Source organism: Sciurus carolinensis, chromosome 6 (genome assembly GCF_902686445.1).
Source record: "Sciurus carolinensis chromosome 6, mSciCar1.2, whole genome shotgun sequence".
NCBI lineage: Eukaryota > Metazoa > Chordata > Mammalia > Rodentia > Sciuridae > Sciurus > Sciurus carolinensis.
This window is the reverse complement of record NC_062218.1, coordinates 138,444,569-138,465,881: the sequence shown is the minus strand read 5'-3', so window position 1 is coordinate 138,465,881 and position 21,313 is coordinate 138,444,569. Positions and strand designations below refer to the sequence as shown.

The 21,313-nt window shown below is 35.1% G+C and overlaps 1 protein-coding gene across 1 annotated transcript in view; it reads right to left on the bottom strand.

Moving 5' to 3' along the window:
- Positions 1-2,244: 2,244 nt before the first annotated feature.
- The window catches only part of Meikin (meiotic kinetochore factor), a 103,260-nt gene continuing 84,191 nt past the window's right edge, over positions 2,245-21,313 (bottom strand). The window contains exons 11-12 of the mRNA XM_047554798.1: positions 11,792-11,912; positions 2,245-2,682 (exon numbers count right to left, since the gene is read on the bottom strand). Of these exons, the coding sequence (XP_047410754.1) occupies positions 2,651-2,682; positions 11,792-11,912 (153 nt within the window). The 3' untranslated portion in view covers positions 2,245-2,650. The remainder of the gene's footprint in view (positions 2,683-11,791; positions 11,913-21,313) is intronic.

Genomic DNA, 21,313 nt, shown 5'->3' with positions numbered 1-21,313 from the left:
AAGAATGGTGGGTTATCTAGAAGAACATATGGATTCTGGGACTGGGGTTGTAGCTCAGTGGTAAGAGTGCTTGCCTAATGTGTGAAGCACTGGGTTCGATTCTTAGCATCACATATAAATAAATAAAATAAAGGTTCATCAACAAAAAAACTTTAAAAATATATGGATTCAAACAAAGATTTAAGATGTAAGCTGATTAAACATTTTTAAATGCAAGTTAGAAAGCAGTAGTAGAACAGGAAAGGTTGAAGATAAACTGGAAACTTTGGGTATCACACCTTTTTATTGTTTATATAAACACATAAAGCTACATATACAATATGAGATAGAGGTTATTCATAATTGAACAAACCATGATACCCTGGGTGGGACCCACTCCATTTAAAATTTTAAGAATGGAAATGACAAACCTTTCATGTATTTTGAACTGGATTTTTAAAAGAGGATATCTGAGATTATTTTTATAAGGTATAATTTGAAAATATAATTTTAAATGCTTAAAAATGAAGTTTAATTAGTTATAGGCCATAATAAAGGGGGGGGTTCCAGGTCCATTACTAATCATTTAAAAATCACTTAGAAAATGAAGACCCTCTCTCCAGAAAGAGATAAACTCCTTTTTTATGCTTATCTAGAGAGGTTCATTTGTAAGACCTCTGAGGTCCGCCTTCAGGTCTAAAGAGTACAACCTTCTAGGATTTGCCACCAGGTATCCTCTTTGGACTTACGTCTGTCAGCTAGCAGGCTTCTACTTTTCTTCCTCTTAATCATAATTGAATTTATATCCTCCACTCCTAAACTTTGAGTGCCAATTCCGATTCCTTCTTCCCTATTACCCTTCCCTGTGCTATAGTCTATGAAACAAAAGTACTAAAATAGTTCTACCTTCAAATCCTGGCTATATCACTTTCTTAATTATATAACCCTGTACAAGTATTTACCTCTCTGAGCTAGATATATTTTCTTTATCAGCAATATGAAACTCTCAAATGTTTATTTCCTCTAACCCCACCAGGCCCAATCCAAGAATCAAGTATCATTTTTTCTTACAGGAACGAACTGCCTCATTAGAAACTACTGAATACTTTATCCTCATTCTTCCCTTCCCCCTTGGTTTATAAACTTCTCAAATGTGAGGAACAGGGCTTTCATTTCATTTCTTATTCCCTTATTGCTTATCATATTTTTGCCTTTAAAACCAAGAATTGCTGACTTGAGTACTAATGTATAATATAGGTCTAAATTTTATACTAGCCTGCACTATTAATGTTCTACATTTCCTCACAACGTTTTCATATTTCACTGCTAGATGAAATCACAGAGTCACAAATGGCTTAGTGTTTGTGGCTTAAGGCCTTGTCAAATCATTTACAATATCTTGCTGGGACTCCTATCTTCAAAAAAATACTATATAGGTTAATTAGCCTCAAATTAATTCATGTACTTTATGATTTTCCTTGATAATGAAGCACCTTTGAAAAATTTGACATTTACTTTTTTTAAAAAATACTTTTAGTTGTAGATGGACACAATACCTTTATTTTACTTTTATATGGTGCTGAGGTTCAAACCCAGGGCCTCATGCATGTTAGAAAAGCGCTCTAACACTGAGCTACAACTCCAGCCCTTAATTACTTTTTTATGTATAATAATATTAGTAAAATGATCAGAGTTAAAATTCCACCAACAGTTATAACACTGTACTTGGTTCACTGGTAAGACTGCTGTTGTTTAGGAAGGGCATTGTTGAGATGCCACAAATTGAGTTGCCAAAATAATAATAATGGTAATCTTACAGAGAGTACTAGCTAAGGAAGGTTGGGAAGGGGATAATATATTAAATATTTAGTGTATGATTGACTGTACATATTATATATTCCCTGCTTCAGCAAATCTTGAGTATAGAGTTTCTTTCAGTCAGATCTGGAATTAAGTCTCTTACTCATGTGGCTTCAATTAAGTTCTGTTAAAAACACCTTGTAGGGGCTGTGGTTGTAGTTCAGTGGCAGAGTGCTTGCCTAGCATGTGTGAGGCACTGGGTTCAATCCTTAGCACCACATAGAAATAAACAAATAAAATAAAGACATTCTGTCCATCTACAACTATAAAAAATGTTTAAAAAAACACTTGTAAAATAAGCATTTTCATTTTTAGGACTTTAACACCTTTACTACTTTTAATCCATATGAAGGATAAACTTTGGAGAGAAAACAATCAAAGTAAGTTACATAATTCCTTGGTGCTGGTTCTTTATAAATAGTAAATTTGTCTATTTTAGTGTACAGTCTTCAAGTATCAGCTCTTTGATTCTCATTTTACAATACAAATAAATATATTTAAGAAGCATATGAGGGCTGGGGTTATGGCTCAGTGGTAGAGTGCCTGCCTAGCACATGTGTGGCACTGGGTTTGATCCTCAGCACCACATAAAAATAAAAAATAAACATATTTTATAAAAAGAAGCATATGAAAAGAATGTTTCTTTTCTTAATTGACTAAAAGTAAAAGATAAGAACCACAACAGAATTTCTACACAGAGATACACCACAAATTAAAATTTTTAATTTCATGTTTCAGGTAGGCATTCTGCTTTTATTGATTTTGACTTCACGTTCATATCTTCAGAGTAGTGAAAATTCAGCCACAGTTATTATATCCTGCCATTTGTTTTTATTATAATATCTGGAAAGAAAATATAAAAATAGATTACATCATTAGGAAGCAAGTATCCAGCGGCTATTTGTAACCAATTCCTGGGGTGAGAGTTCTTGATGTCTAGGTTGCTCTAGTTTCACCCCATCAAGCCTTAGGAAACAAATGCAGACATCATTAACAACAACAACAGAAAGAATGTCTGGCTCATCTCTTCCCGGATATGATGGGGGAAGTTCTCTCTGGAGACACAAGGAGATCTACTCAATAACATTGTGGAAGAAAGCCCAACAAAGACTGCTATCAGATACAGCCATCCCAGGTTCTCTAACCCCAATCCCTAACCTGGAGGAACTGACCCAATTGTGCTTCTCATCCTTATCCTCCTCAGCCACCACACTCTCCCATCTACCCTTCCTCTGCATTTCCCCACTCTTTGTTGCAACTGAACCCAGATTTTTTCCCAAACACAGCATTCGAGGGCTGATTCCCCCATGTCATATCAGGAACTCCAGGATGGAGCAGTTTTATCTATTTCCCATAGCCACTTTTACATGATGATACACTTCATCCTCTGACCTAACCAGTACATATCAATGGTTCTGAAACTTTGTTATACTTTCGAATTAATTTTTAAAATTCTGATATCTAGGACATACTCCATACCAAGTAGATAAGAATCTCTGGGTGAGGGATCCAAATATCAAGACAATCAGGAGGGACTGGGATTGTGGCTCAGTGGTAGAGTACTTGCCTAACGTGTGAGGTACTGGGTTCCATTCTCACCACTGCATATAAATGAAAGAATAAAAATAAAGGTCTATCAACATCTAAAAAACATTTTTAAAAAACAGGAAATTTTGATGGGCAGCTAAGTTTTGGAACCTATATATCTTTGCTACTCAAAGTGGGGTTCAGGGACCAGTAACATTAATATCACCCTGAATATTTTTAGAAATATTGACTCTTGGATCCCATTCTAAAGTTACTATATCAAAATCTCCCATCTTAACAAGATCTTTCAAAGAATCACAAGCCAGTTAAAGTTGAAAGAAGAAAAATAAAAAGAAAAAAGAACTATTAAAAAATAAATAAATAAAAATACTTTTTTAAAAAATTGGACTCTGCTACCCTATACTCCTTCTTCTTGTTGTTTTTAATAACACCAGACACTATCTATTCACTTATTAAAGGCTTTGTTCATGGTCATCTTCTCCATACAAGTTTCTAGGTTACTTACCAATGAATCATCAGCTCACCCAACATTCTAGTACTCTTCACCTTCCAACCTTTATTTGCATAACCAAGACTATGAACTTTATTCTCCTGTAGTAATCTAAAATGCATAATTTCTGAAACTTTACTGTACTAGAGAGACCTGGGGATCATCTTCTAATTATCCTTCTTCCTCAGTATCCTACTTCAGTGCTAAGTCACTAAGCCCTATTATTTGTATTTTTAAGTTTAGATTGGTTCACAAACTTCAAAACTCCTGATTGAGGTTGTTGAAGCAATGACCTGAAAATGTGCAGTACTTATAAATTCCTCATGTGGTCTGAACACTACCCTTTGAAATATGCTAGCTCAGATTTTTATTTTCTCAACTTTGTTCATGAGATCTTTGTAAAAATTTCACCTGGACTTTCTATTTACTGGTCATTTCTTCCCAAACCACTTCCACATTTTTGCCAGAATTATTAAATAAAAAAAGTAAATTTGACCAAGGACAAAAGAAAAATTCATATGGTATAGGAGATTCTCCATCTGCCCCCTGATTTCTGCTCAAGACTCAGTTCTCAGAAAGTCCAGTGTCCACTTGAGCCAAACATAACTAATTTCCATCTTTTATCTGAGGTTGCTTTAAGTCACCATTCCTCCCCCTCCTTGTTGGTCCTTCTTCCAAGAAGACCTATGCTCAGGATATCCCTTGGTCCTCAGTTCATCTTCTAGAGAATTTATCATTTTTCTCGTACATCCCAGCAGAGTCCACATGTATCTCTATTAACGCACATATACCTCATTGGAATTGTTTTAAATATCTGTTTCCTCAATGGAATTATAAGTTTTCTGAAGAGAATAACTATATCATTATCTAAAAATCAGCAAGTAAATGCATTTAGTTCAGGATTTAATAAATGTTAGCTGAATGAGTGAACCAAATACAGGACTTTATTTTCTCATTCATTAGCTATCTACCAACAAAACAACAGGCTTGAAAGCCTCCATGATGTCAAACTAGTTGAATTTCCTTTCTCCCAAGGAAATAACTAGCGTATTACATCTGTATTTGTACTAGATCAAGGTCTGTGTCAAACTATACGCACCTACATGATATATTCTTTATATGAGATGGCATAACCAAACTAACCATAAAATACAAAAACCACTCAACATATTTTAAGCTTTTTGCTATTTAACAAAAACCAAGGAACATTTTCAAAACAAAGTATGATAGACTTGAGGAATCAACCTCACCTGTAAAAGCAAATTGTAATTATTGCATAATGAGTGATTATGAGGTGTCAGATATCTTACATAGATTATCTCTAATCCTCACAACAATTCTATAAGGTAAGAACTACCACTGTTCCAATTTTACAGGTTACTACCTGTAAAATTCAGAGCATTTCAGTAATTTTCTCAGTTATAGAGCTAGGATTTAAATTAGGGATGTCCTATTATTAAGTGATTTCTACCACTACTATCTCCCAGATATTTCAATGGAACTATTCTCACACTTTATTTGTCCTGTACCTGTGTGATTATTTCTGTCTGCTATTATTATCTAAAAGTCAACCTTCTCTCTAAAGATACATGTTTCTAGTTAAAGGCTGAAGGTGTTTCCTCCCCTGGATTCCTATGGTACCTAGTTCTAGTTCTGTTTTTGCCAGCCAATTATTGGCAGAATCAGAATTTGGGCAAGTCACTTATCAACTTGGTCATTTTGTTATGTAGAATGAGCAAAATAGAATAGATAATTATATAGTTCTCAAATTTTAATAACTACCTGAATCAGTACGAGTTCCACATATTTAAAGAATCCTGTACCTTTAGAGATTGTAGTTTACCACGTCTGCAGTTACTCAGACCACACATGAGATATCTAGTATCAGGTTGCTGTCATCATCTTCATACTCCTTCTTTTTTAAAACACCACCTCCTCTATCATCTGTCTTTTCATTCACTCTCATCAATTTTTTTCTTTAATCAGCACAACTGTCAACTGTTAATGAATAAGTGGCATACTGAACAGGGTCCTAGACCATCAAAAGTGAGCTGCAGTCCTGATTAGATTACTGCCAAACTAGCTAAAACTTTAAATGCCAGTACTAAAAATAGGCCACTACATATTTAAAACAACACGATCACAAGTTAGCTTGGGGCTTTGCTATTTTTACTAAAGGAAAGGCACAGACAAATGGTCAAAGGTTGAAAGGGAATTACTTAAGCAAGGGGGCTGTTACAGAGAAAGCCTAGAAAGATGCCAAGAGGTGGCAGCATTAGTTCAACATTCTTCAGAGAGGTCTCTAAATTAAATTAAAAATTGGTTTGAACGCTCTAAGAACCACCCAGATACTTTTTGGTATTGATTTGTTACATAATTACTCTCAGAATATTGAGAATGCCTGATGTCAAAAATAAATATGACAGGCCAAAAAGATCAAACTGAAAGTTCTACTTTTAACTTTTATTAACATATTATATCTACACAAAAGGTACATATATGTGTACAGATTAAAGGATTTTCACAAATATTACACATTTACTTAACTAGCACCCAGATAATGAAAGAGAACATTACACCTGGAATTCCCCCTAACAATGTCTTCCAGTTAATACCCTCACTTCAACAAGGGCATCCACTATCCCTGCCTGATTCCTGTTATAGTTTAGTTTGGTCTGGTTTATACTACATACATATAATAATAAATGCATTCTTAGTACGATTGGCATCTTATAAGAAATTCATATGATCCAACATGTAACAGTTGCATGTAACTGTTTATTGTTGATTTTCACTGCTATATAGCACTCCAATATATGAATATACTATAGTTTATCCATTTTACTTGATATACTTGTATAGTTTCCAGATTGGGACTATCATGCATAGTGCATATTCTAGTATATATCTTTTGTTGAACATATATACACATTACTGCTAGGTGTATATTCCTAAAAGTAGAGTTGCCAGGTCTCTTGGGGGCAGTGTTCTATCTCAGTGAAATTTCTAGGGGTTCTGTGGTATGAGGTACCTTCTACAGTAAAGGAGAAGTTCTTTTTTTTTTTTAACTTTATTTTACTTATTTATTTTTTGATGTGGTACTAAAGATCAAACCCAGTGCCTCATACATGCAGGCAAGCACTCTACCATTGAACCACAACCCCAGCCCAAGGAGAAGTTCTTACATCTGGCCCTTCCTAAAGCCAAAAAGGAGACATAATACCTAGTTGGTTTTATGGATTTTATAGTTAACATCTATCTCATTTGAGTGTGCTACATTTACCAAGTGACTTGAGAAGCTGCTAGATTTGACAGGAGGCTGAAAACAAGAAAAGGCTCCACAACAGGTCCAGACTACTATTTAAAATGCTATGACATTTTCACTATATGGTCCAATAGATCCAATGGTGCTTGAAGTGTCTGTGACAGATATGGATGTTTGTCAGGTCTCTGTAGGTGAATCACACCTATAGAGTGTGGATTCTAAGGATTTTGGAATAAAGTCCTGCCATCCTAAGTGTATAACTACTCTCCTTTTGAGAAACAGTGCTTGACATATTAGTTGGCCTTATCCATAGGCCACCAAGTTACCATGTGACTACTATGTGCTATCTGACCCACCAAGCCATAAAGTTGGTGTGAAGGTCAGGACTTTGTTATCAAATGAAAGTGATGTATATATTCAATATTGGGCTGAAGCATGAACGGAAGGCACAGTAAGTTACATGAAACAGTAGCCCAAATGCCCAAGCCCCTGCTTTAGCTAGGTTACCTTTTCTCTCCCAGTCTGCATTTATGATGACATGGGGAGTTCTCTGAGATCAGTTAACTAAGAAAGACAAAGCTCAGGTTTGGTTTAGAGATTTTTCTGCCCCTCTCTGGGACATATATAAGGAAACTGGAGAAGAAAATTTCTCCCTGTGGGCAGAACATTGAGTAGTGCATCTGGTTATTTGTTTTGCTGGAAGAAGAAATGGCCAGATGTTGGATTATATATTGATTCAGAGGTAGTAGCCTATGGTTTGGTTGGATGGCCAGGAATTTGGAAGAAGCATGACTGGAAAATTGGTGACAAGAATGTTTGAGAAGAGGCACTGGATAAACCTCTCTGAATGGTCAAAAAAAAATGAAGATAATTGTGTTCTATCCATATACACACAAAATGGTGACCTCAGCAGAGGAGGGTTTTAAAAATCAAGTGGTTAACCAGTTCTTTTGTCTGCCAGTCTCTTTCACCAGCAACCTCTATCAGAATAAGGATAGTGAAAGAGGCTGACTGGGATTTCCTCTGCTTCCCACATAAACAAAGTGGCCATGATGGCAGGGATGGAAATTATATACGGGGTCTGCAACACAGACTTCCATTCACCAGGGTCAACCTGGGTACAGCCACTACTGAGTGCCCAATCTGACAGCAGCAGAGACCAACAATGAGTTCCTAATATGGCACTATTTCCTGGAATGATCAGTTATTTAACTGGTAGCAGGTTGATTATACTGGATCATTTCTATCATGGAAGGAGAAGTATTTTGTTTTTATTGGAATAAACACTCAGGATATGGATTCTCCTCCCACCCCACCCCCCAATGCTTCTACCAAAACTACCACCATGAATTTATGGAATGCCTTACCCACTGTCAGGGTATTACATACAATATTGCATCTGACCAATGAACTACACAGCAAAAGAAGTACAAAAATAGGTCAATGTTCATGGAATTAACTAGGCTTACTATGTTCTTGAACATGCTAAAGCAGCTGGCCTGACAAGAGCTGTGGAATGGCCTTTCACAGGTTTATTAATAGCATAGTTAGGTGGCAATAACTTGGGGGACTGGGGCAAAGTTCTCCAGAAGGCTGTAAATGCTCTTTTTTTTTTTTTTTTTGCAATACTGGGGATCAAACTCAGGGCCTTCTGTTTGCGAGGCAAGCACTCTACTAGCTGAGCTATCTCCCCAGCCCTGTATATGCTCTTAATCAGCATCTGATATATGGTACAGTTTCTCCATAGCCAGGAATAAAGGAGTGGAAATAAAAATGGTACTACTCATTATTACCCTGATGACCACTAGAAAATTTTTTCTTTCTGTTTCTGTGACTTTATACCTTTCTGACCTAAAGGTCTTAGTTCCAAAAGGAATAATTCTTTCACCAGGAGACATAGAACTGAAAGTTAAAGACTTCCACCAGCCACTTAGACTCATAGTCAACAGCCCAGGGGCTAGGGTTGTAGTTCAGTGGTAGAGCACTTGCCTAGCATGCATGAGGCACTGGGTTAGATTCTCAACATCACATAAAAATAAGTAAATAAGACAAAGGTATTGAGTTATTGAGTCCATCTACAACTAAGAAAAAAATTTTTAAAAAACCAGGTCAGTATGGGATTTATACAATTGTATGGGGTGATTGAACTGGACCACTATGAGAAAATTTGATTACTACCTCACAATTGCAGTAATACAGGAATATAGGAGATCCTTTAGAATATCTCTTAATATGCTCTGTGATTAAGGTGAATCCCATCTAGGCAGGAAAACTAATGATCCAGACCCATCAAGAATGAAGGAATGGGGGCTGGGGAGATAGCTCAGCTGGTAGAGTGCTTGCCTTGTAAGCACAAGGCCCTGGGTTCGATCCCCAGCACCAAAAAAAAAAAAAAAAAAAAAAAAAGAATGAAGGAATGTAAAGGCCACAATCACCTGAAGGCAGTGGGAATATGGAATGGGTAGTGGGAGAAAGTAATTATAAATACCAACTGTGATCACATGACTAGTTGAGCAAATATTTGTTTTCTTCTTCCTCTTACCATCTTAACATATAACATAAAATATATTACCAATAGTTAACTTAATCACAGTTTCAAAACCATAGTATATTAAAGAGAAGAGTAAACATCACCCAAGGACTTTAGATTCTCTTCTGGGGGAAGGGTTGTATAGGACAGCTGTATCATGTTAGTCAGAAGTATGAGTAATGTCTTTGTTACTGGAAATTAAGTATGGCTTAAGATATATATGGATGCATAATTGACAAGGGCTGAACTGTAATGGTTAATTGCATAAGACAACTTGGCTAGGCTATTTTATATAATTTAAATGTTGCTGTGAAGGTATGTTATAGATACTAATATTGATAATGTGGGTAGACCTCATCCAATCAGCTTAAAGGCCTTAGAGCGAAACTGAGGGATGGGGATAGAGCTCAGCTGGTAAAGCACAAGGCCCTGGGTTCGATCCCCAGCACCAAAAAAAAAAAGAAAGAAAAAGAGCAAAACTTAGGTTCATCTGGAAAAGAAATCTGCTTAAACACTACATCAATCAGTTTCTGCAGGAGTTTCCAGTTTGCCAGCCTATCCTATAGTTTTCAGGTTTGCCCAGATAGACCCCATAACCATGAAAGTCAATTCTTTGAAATAAATCTCTTTATACTAACATGTACATTTCTACGTATGTATATAAGTATACACATATGTGTATGTGACATACAGAAGTGTGTGTGTTAAGAGTCAGAATAGAACAAAAAGATAGAAGAAAGGCAAATTCTCTCTCTCCTGAAGGTGGGATGATCATCTATTCCTAGCCTCAGGTAAGTCTCTGACTTAGAGACTGGCAGATTTTGGGACTTGGACCTGCAGCCCCCAGCTTTTCAGGTCTTTAGCTGTGAGTTATACCATTGATTCCCCTAGTTGGCAGAACTTGACTCTGACTCAGCTATACCACCAGCTTCCCTGATTCTTCAGCTGCAGATGGCACATCACAGGGCTTTGTAGCCCTCATAATCATGTAAACCAATTCCCATAAATATACCCTCTCATATATCTACATATTTCTCTATGTATCTATTTCCATATCTATTTCTGTATCTTTCTCTACCTCTATGAGCTGGTCTGTGTACGTGTCTATCTCCTATTGCTTCTGTTTGTTTATTTATTTTTTTGGAGAACCCTAACTAAAACAATTATTAAGTGTCCAATGAGTAGTACTGAATTAAGTATTCAAGAAACTTATTACAGACGTGATGGCACACACCTGTAATCCCAGTGACTTGGGAAGTTGAGGTAGGAGGATCTTGAGTTGGAACCCAGCCTCAGCAACTTAGTGAGGACCTAAACAATTCATCAAGTCCCTGTCTCTAAATAAAATATAAAAAAGGACTGTGGATGTGGCTTGGTGGTTAAGTGCACCTGGGTTCAATCCCTGGTACCAAAAATAAATAAAAGAGATCCCTATAGACTTAGAAAATGCTCAAAGCAGGTACTGTGGAGGACAAAAATAAAGAGTGAACAACTTTGATGAATTGAAACTCTACATAATACATTAAATTTCAGTTGCTTAATTGGCTGCTTGCTCACAAAAGTTTCCAAGGTTCCACTGAGTAGACATTCAGGAGAATAAAAAATAATAATAATTTTTAGTTTAAAAGCTGTGAAAAATTGAATTCCTCTCCAACGCTTGGTAGATCTAAGACAAACGCATACCACTTTAGAGTCTTAATAGTGAAGTAATAGTGAGAAATAAATGAGATGATAAGGTTCTTAGCATAGTGCCTTTCACAGAGGAAGTACTCAACCAATGTTAGGTGAATGTAAAAACTTTTTCATATCTTTAAAAAGAACGCTTCTAAATTGAAACCCAAACAACATGAAATTTCAAATTGTTATAAGAGTAAGTATCCTAGATAAACACATTTTAAGTCAATGTTATAAGCTAATTTTTTCAAATGTTAAATTGTCTTTAAAAATATTTTAATCAAGTTCTTAAACCTGATCAGACGTTTATAATTTTACCATTTGCCTTGTGTGCAAGAACGTTCAGAATACAATTTATAACCAAATTTCCCATGTACACAGGGGATTTACAATGAAAAAAAATTCTGTAATCCAGAAAGTTTGCTTTGCATTTATAGTACAGTACCTTGAGTAATATCTTTAGGAGGAGAATGTTTCTTCTTTACAGTAACTGCTTTATTTTTCATTTGTCTTGTTCCTGGTGATGCCCTAATAATACAACAAATTTCTGATGTATTTGGAGAAATCTAAAAAGGAAAAAAAAAGGAGTTATATAATTCCTCCAAGTACCATATTTTCATGTTACTTTATTTCAAATACAAATAGTCTCGATATCCATATTCCATAGATATTAAAACTAGCAAGTATTTAATGTTTACTCCACTCCAGACATTATTTCTAAAACATTTGTTTATTTAATACAAGAACTAAGAAAGACAGATTGTTATCCCTATTTTACAATGAAGACATTTAGTTTCAGAGAGATTGGATAACTTATGTAATAAGTATAGAGAATAAGTAAATGTGGAGTTGAAATTCAAGCACTCCAAAATGGGAAAGTTTGTATGATTTAATGAATTGAAATGCAAATTTAAATTTAATTCTGAGTCAACCACTTGATTCCACAACCTTTCAACTCAAGTAATTTGGACAATTTCCTATCAAGCAGTCTCTGGAATTAATAAATACCATATTTTTTAGAAGTGGCATATCTTATTTGTTAGAACTCAGAAGATACATATTTATCAAAGTTTTTTCCTATTTCAATTAAAGTCTATATGGAAACCTCTTCAATTATAAAATTTATTTTATCCTCTGTGGTAGGTATCTGGTGTTTTCCTGCTTATTTTTCATTCTTCTGGCACTTGGAAGCATCTACCGGTTCTACCAGCCTGCACTTCACCCCTTTCTTCTGAATCAGGTGAAGTTGATAATACTTCTGAACTTCACAGTGACTGCAAGACCCAGCCTAGCCACTGAACATATGCCATGAGTTTTGGGCTCAGACAAGAGCACTATAAATGGGGCAGAAGGAAGAAAAGGATAACTGAGATTCTGGCACCAAACAAAAATACTTAAGATGGCTAGAGTGCTTCCAGATTGATATCCAGTCCTTGTTATAGCTATTGTAGTAGAAACAGACACATACCCTCTTAGGAGGATGGGAACCCCCAATTTAGGTTTATAAAAATCTTACCAATACGATCACATGAATAAATGAGCAGATTTAGGGTCAGGGTCAGAATTGGATTCTGCTCTGAATAATTCAAAAATACATTTTGCCTCTTCCTAAAATTTGATTATAATGACAATAAAGGAAGCACCAAACTTATGAGAACTTAAGCTACCAAGTATAAGACTGTATATCAAACAATGGACATCAGTTGTTGGAATTGCCAAATTAGAATGGAATAGTAATGTATAAAACTAAAGAATCAACAACTGAAATATCTAGGATGAACAAGCAAAAAGAGACTATCAGGCACTAAAAGCAGAGTTGAAGAAGAAACAATGAGAAATATTTGAAATGAAAAACAAATTTGTTGAAATAAAAAATTCAATGGAAAATTTAAACAGCAGAATGGACACAGATGAAGAGGGAATTTTTGAAGAAATTACCCATGATATAATGAATAAATGAAAAATATTAAATAAAGGACAAAAGACAGAGAGGATCAAATTAGGCCTAACATATGCTAATTATCATTTCAGAGAAAATAAAATAGATCACACTTGAGAATTTTCTCAAACTGATGAATAACATGGATCCAAAGATTCAGGAATCCTAATATCCCAAGTAAAAATTTTAGAATTAATAAAGAATGGCAAACAAAAATAATGCACAATTATACCACACCCAAATTAAGAAACCTTGAAAGAATCCAGGGCTGGACACTGGCACATGCCTATAACCCCCAAAATTTGGGAGGCTGAGATAGAATGATTGTAAATTCAAGGCCAGTCTCAGCTAGGTTCTAAGCAACTTAATTAGACCCTGCCTCATAATAAAAATAAAAAGGGCTGAAGATGTCCCTCAGTTGGTAAAGCACCTGTGGGATCAATCCCCAGTACCCCCAAAAAAATCCAGAAAAAGATATATTATATCAGTCTTCAAGACCAACCTTATGCTCAATGATTTGCTAGAAGGACTCACAGAATTCAGAAAAGCTGTTATACTCACAGTTTAAGGTTATTATAGTAAAAGAATACAGATTTAAATCAGCAAAGTAAAAAGGCACATAGGGCCAAATCCAGGAAGATATGCTTTCAGTTGTTCTCATTCAGTACAGTCACACAGACAGGACTCAATTCTCCCATACATCAAGTGTTGCCAACTAAGGAAGCTCAGCAAGCCTTGATGTCTGGGTTTCTGTGTGGAGTCAGTCACAGGCATGCAGTGCCTACATAAGTGACTTTATCTACTCATATCTCAGTCCCTAGAGGTCAAACTAATACAAGATGGTTTAAAGTCTCATGCATCGAAATCTGCTATTTACCATAAATCACATGGTTAGCATAAACCATCTAGCATGGTCCAAGACCTCAGGCACAATACTTCAAGAGCTCAGAGGTCATCTCTCTGGGACCTGGCCACAGACAGCCCTGTGGACCTTGAAAATGTGCAAACTTCTTGAGTTAACCCTTTCCTGAATATAAAAGGAAAGTTGCAACTGCAATATATATGTCAGAATATAGTGAAATGATACCATCAAAGAGCAGATAAAAAAGTATTCTTAACATAGAAATGTGTATCCAGAAAAAACTATCTTTCAAGAAGTAGAGGTATTTTAATTCTTTCAAAAATTAAGGGTATTTTTAAAAACCTGAGACAATATACTACCAAAGATCTTCGCTAAAGAAATTAATCTATATGATGAATTTCAGAAAGAAGAAAAATTATTTCAGAAAGATGATCAAAAGGCAAGAACTTCAACTGTACTACAAAGCAATAGTAACAAAAAACGGCATGGTATTGGTACCAAAATAGACAGGTAGATCAATGGTACAGAATAGAAGACACGGACACAAACCCAAATAAATACAATTTTCTCATACTAGACAAAGGGGCCAAAAATATGCAATGGAGAAAAGATAGCCTCTTCAACAAATGGTGCTGGGAAAACTGGAAATCCATATGCAACAGAATGAAACTAAACCCATATCTCTCACCATGCACGAAACTAAACTCAAAATGGATTAAGGACCTCGGAATCAGACCAGAGACCCTGCAGATTATAGAAGAAGAAGTAGGTCCAAATGTTCAACATGTCAGCTTAGGACCAGACTTCCTCAACAGGACTCCCATAGCACAAGAAATAAAAGCAAGAATCAATAACTGGGATAGATTCAAACTGAAAAGCTTTCTCTCAGCAAAGGAAACTATCAGCAATGCGAAGAAAGAGCCTACAGAGTGGGAGAAAATCTTTGCCAATCATACTTCAGATAGAGCACTAATCTCCAGAATATATAAAGAACTCAAATCAAAAAACTCTACACCAAGAATACAAATAACCCAATCGACAAATGGGCTAAGGAAATGAACAGACACTTCAAGGAAGAAGATCTACAAGAAATCAACAAACATATGAAAAAATGTTCAATATCTCTAGTAATTAGAGAAATGCAACTCAAAACTACCCTAAGATTCCATCTAACCCCAATTAGAATGGTGATTATCAAGAATATCTAAAGCAATCCTCAGTAGAAAGAGTGAAGCAGGGGGTATCGCAATACCCGATCTTCAACTCTACTACAAAGCAATAGTAACAAAAAACGGCATGGTATTGGTACCAAAATAGAAAGGTGGATCAATGGTACAGAATAGAAGACACGGACACAAACCCAAATAAATACAATTTTCTCATACTAGACAAAGGGGCCAAAAATATGCAATGGAGAAAAGATAGCCTCTTCAACAAATGGTGCTGGGAGAATTGGAAATCCATATGCAACAGAATGAAACTAAACCCATATCTCTCACCATGCACGAAACTAAACTCAAAATGGATTAAGGACCTCGGAATCAGACCAGAGACAGTGCATCTTATAGAAGAAAAAGTAGGTCCAGATCTTCAACATGTCGGCTTAGGACCAGACTTCCTCAACAGGACTCCCATAGCACAAGAAATAAAAGCAAGAATCAATAACTGGGATAGATTCAAACTAAAAAGCTTTCTCTCAGCAAAGGAAACTATCAGCAATGCGAAGAAAGAGCCTACAGAGTGGGAGAAAATCTTTGCCAACAATACTTCAGATAGAGCACTAATCTCCAGAATCTATAAAGAACTCAAAAAACTCTACACCAAGAATGCAAATAATCCAATCAACAAATGGGCTAAAAAAATGAATAGACACTTCACAGAAGAAGATCTACAAGCAATCAACAAACATATGGAAAAATGTTCAACATCTCTAGTAATAAGAGAAATGCAAATCAAAACCACCCTAAGATTCCATCTCACCCCAATTAGAATGGCGATTGTCAAGAATACAAGCAACAACAGGTGTTGGCGAGGATGTGGGGAGAAAGGTACACTCATACATTGCTGGTGGGGTTGCAAATTAGTGCAGCCACTCTGGAAAGCAGTGTGGAGACTCCTTAGAAAACTTGGAATGGAACCACCATTTGACCCAGCTATCCCACTCCTTGGCCTATACACAAAGGACTTAAAATCAGCATATTACAGAGATACAGCCACATCAATGTTCATAGCTGCTCAGTTCACAATAGCCAGATTGTGGAACCAACCTAGATGCCCTTCAATTGATGAATGGATAAAGAAACTGTGGTATATATATACAATGGAATATTACTCAGCCATAAAGAATGATAAAATTATGGCATTTGCAGGCAAATGGATGAAATTGGAAAATATCATGCTAAGTGAGATAAGCCAATCTCAAAAAACCAATGGACGAATGATATCGCTAATAAGTGGATGATGACACATAATGGAGGGTGGGAGGGGTTAGTGTTAGGGTTAGAGTTAGGGTTAGGGAGGGGGGCAAGAATGGAGGAAGGAAGGACTGTATAGAGGGAAAAGAGGGGTGGGAGGGGTGGGGGGAAGGGAAAAAATAACAGAATGAATCAAACAACATTACCCTATGTAAATTTATGATTACACAAATGGTATGCCTTTACGCCATGTACAGAGAAACAACATGTATCCCATTTGTTTACAATAAAATAAAAAAAAAATTTAAAAAAAGAATCAAATAGACCAAAAACGCTGTAATACTCGGTAACCTTAACATACCCCTGTCAATATTACATAGATAATTCAAACAAAAACTAAATAAAGGTGCTACAGAATAAAAAATAATTTATACTTAAAAAAAAAAAAGAATACAAGCAACAACAGGTGTTGGCGAGGATGTGGGGAAAAAGGTACACTCATACATTGCTGGTGGGGTTGCAAATTAGTGCAGCCACTCTGGAAAGCAGTATGGAGATTCCTTAGAAAACTTGGAATGGAACCACCATTTGACCTAGCTATCCCACTCCTTGGCCTATACACAAAGGACTTAAAATCAGCATACTACAGAGATACAGCCACATCAATGTTCATAGCTGCTCAGTTCACAATAGCCAGATTGTGGAACCAACCTAGATGCCCTTCAATTGATGAATGGATAAAGAAACTGTGGTATATATATACAATGGAATATTACTCAGCCATAAAGAATAATAAAATTATGGCATTTGCAGGCAAATGGATGCAGTTGGAGAATATCATGCTAAGTGAGATAAGCCAATCTCAAAAAACCAAAGGACGAATGATCTCGCTGGTAAGTGGATGATGACACATAATGGGGGGTGGGAGGGGTTAGTGTTAGGGTTAGGGTTAGGGAGAGGGGCAATAATGGAGGAAGGAAGGACTGTATAGAGGGAAAAGAGGGGTGGGAGGGGTGGGGGAAAGGGAAAAAATAACAGAATGAATCAAACAACATTACCCTATGTAAACTTATGATTACACAAATTGTATGCCTTTACTCCATGTGCAAACAGAGAAAAAACATGTATCCCATTTGTTTACAATAAAAAACAAATAAAAATAAAAAAATAAAAAGCACTGGGGATGTAGCTTAGTGGTAAGGCCCTCCTGGGTTTAATCCCTAGTAACAAAAAAATAAATAATTAAAAAGCAAAAAAAAAAAAAAAAAAAAAAGGCAAGAAGGTAAGCAAATATAAATATATGTAATTTAAATGAACATTGACTGAATAAATTAATTATGATGATGTTGATGATGATTATAACTTTTAAAAGAATAGAACCAAAATACTGTAAAACAAAAGTACATAAGCGGGAAAAGAATGATTTGACTTAAAAGTGTTCTAAGGTCCTTGAAACTTTTCAGCAACAAAACTGAGTTACTGTTTAATCTTTAGACTTTACTAACTTAAATATAGTTGATAAATTTTTAAGGATAGTCATGATATAAAACAAAAAGGAAAGTATAAATTCCAAAACAACAAGGGGAGAGGTGGAATAAAAAAATTAAGAAGTTTGTTTAATGTACCAAAAATTGTTAAGGAAAAGGAATCATATAAAAATAGATAAAAAGAAATAAAAATAAATATAATTGAAACAAGTCCAAATATATTAACAATCATAATCCATGTAAGTAGACTAAACTTTATTACTAAAAGACAATAAAGTTCACTAGAGTGAAAATCCAGCTATTTACAAGAGACTGACTCAAAATAAAAGAACTTGATAAAATTGAAAATAAAAGAAAAGACAAAGATATACCAAGCAAGTACATAGAGAAAAGTAGGGTAGCAATGTTTATACAAGACAAAAAGCAGAATTGAAAACAAAAGAAAACATTATGAGGGACAAAGAGACTTGCTAAAAAATAAAAACAAGGACAATTCACAAGAAAACTTTAACAGTTTAAAATGTACCTGAAGTCAATAAAATAGCTTCAAAATACACAAAGCAAAAATTTATAAGCCCACAGGAGGAAGCTAACAAATCTGCCATCATTATAGTGCCTAATTTCAACACATTATTCTTTCTTATTGATGACTCAAACAGATAAAATACCAGAGAAGACATTTAAAAACTGGAAAACAGAATTAACAAGTTTGATTCAGAGAAACTTCACATATCAACAATTGCAGAAATAAATATTATTTTCAAATATAGTAAACATTTAATAAAAATCAATCATGAACTAGGCCATAATACACCTGTCAACAAATTTCAGAGATCCATACTATGTACAGACCACTTTCTCTGACCACAATGTAATTAAATTAGAAGTGAACAATAAACATAAATAAAGAGTTCTCACACACTTGGAATTTTTCAAAATCCACATTTCTAAGGGAACTCTTGGGTCAAAGGAGAAATCATAATGCAATTCAAAAATACTTAAATGATAACATATTAAACTTGTTGATACAACTAAATAAGCACTGAAAAATATGTAAGGTAAACCCAATGAGAATATAAGAAAGAAGTCAATAAAGATAAGAGCAGGAATCAATACAAGGTAAAGATATAATAGAGGGTATTAACAATCCCATAGATTAAGAAAATGAACAAAACTTTCATAAGACTAATTTTTTAAAAATAGGAGAAGTATTTAGAATGAAAAAAGTCATGGATACAGATATACTAAGTTTAAAAATAGAAAAATATAGACAACTTTTATGATATTGATTGAATGCTTTTTACAAAATGTATCAATTCCTAGGAATAAATGACTTTCTAAAACCAAAGAAGAAATAGAGATTTGACAAAACATTACAGAGAAATTAAATCTGGGATTACTCTTCCCACAAATAAAACATCAGACCCAGAGGGACATGTTCTAATAAACTTTAAATTAATAGATAATTTTGATCTTACATGGAATAAAAGCAGTTTCAGTAATGAAAGCCCTCAATTTCCATGCCAGGAAAGCTAATGGGTATATTAGTTTCACTAAAACAATGCAAAAATAAAAAGCTATGGAATAGGAGAAACAGGTTTGCAAAGGAAATCACCAGGAAGATGGTATATGGAGATCCCAGGATGATACGCGGAAGCACAGAGGGAAACAGTATGCTATTATTAGAACAAGGCAGAAGAGTGCAGTAGACACTTCTTTAATAAGTTGAAATGTGATGTATCTGTAGATTAAAAGTGATATAAACAACTTACAAAGAGTTTAGGATTGATTCTACAGAAAAATAAGAAGACAAGTGTTACAGGATAAATTATATTCTCCCCCCAGAAAGATAGGCAGAAGCCCTAACGACCAGTACTTACCCAAGATACCTTATTCAGAAATAGGGCCTTTGTAGATTGACCTTTGGACAAGGTCATTAGATTGGCCTTAAATCTAATATAACCAGCATTCTCTTAAGAAGAGGACAATCTGGACATGGATAGACACATGAGGGAAATGTTATATGAAGGCACAGAGACACAAACAAAGAGGAAAGATGGCATGTGAAGTTGAGAGGCAGAGATTGGAGTTATGATGTCCTAAGACAAGAAATGCCTGTGTCTTAACAGCATCTAAAGAAAGATTCACCCCTGGTGGGTTTGGGGAAAATATGGCATTGCTAACACCTTGATTTCAGACTTCCAGTTTTTAGAATTGTGAGAAAATAAATTCCTGTTATTTTAAGAAGCCACCTCATTTGTGATACATTGTTAGGCTGATTTCATAGTTTCTTCAACACCAAATACTAACAAACAATCATAATGGACATGGATAACTAGTTTTGTCTGCTCAGCAAGATTCTCATCTTCCTTTTGTTTATAAACCTCATTCCCTGACCACAGAAGTGGGCAAGAGGTCCAGGCTTATTCAGTTAGTTTGCCATTTTTTTGAGAAGGACAGTTGATCCAAGGGATAGGCATGTGACTCAGGTAAAGCTAAGTAGGTCCTTAACTAGGACTGAAATACACGTACACATACAAACTTCTCCCCTTCAATCCAGGTTATCATAAAAAAAAACCACAGCAGATGGTGAAAGCCTGTATGCAGTAGAAGCCCAAGAAAATAAAGCCAATAAAAGCTGAGATAAACAAAATAAAAATGATCATAAAAGCACCTGGACATTTCAGGAGGAATTTATAACAAGATCCACTGAATTTCTGGATTCTTCCCATTTATGAACTGAAAAATCTTCCTACCCTTTCCCTTTTTGGTTCATGCTATCTGGGTATTTGTATGTGTGTTTGTAACAAGAAACCTATGAAATACAATAAAACAATGTCTACTGAGTTCTATAAAGAAATATTTGCAACCTAAGATTATTGTACTTCACTTACCTTTCCTTTGTACAGACACAAAGAAATTCTCAGATAATAAGAGTCACAAAAACACTGTATTCTTCATGAAAATTTTGCATTCAGACACACCCTAACTAGGAAATAAATGAAAGTAAAGAACTCATGAGGGAAGAAAACTGGTGATGAATACTAGAATAAACAATGATACATGTTAATAATTGTACAAAAACAAATGACAATATTTTGTTTAGGAAAGTTGTGTACTAAGTGTTCATTTTATTATAATAATTTAATTTTATTTTCCAGCTTTATTGGATTATATTTGATAGATCAAATTGTGTATATTCAAGGTGCATAACCTGATCTAGTATACATATATATTGTTTACTGACTACCATAATCAAATTAAT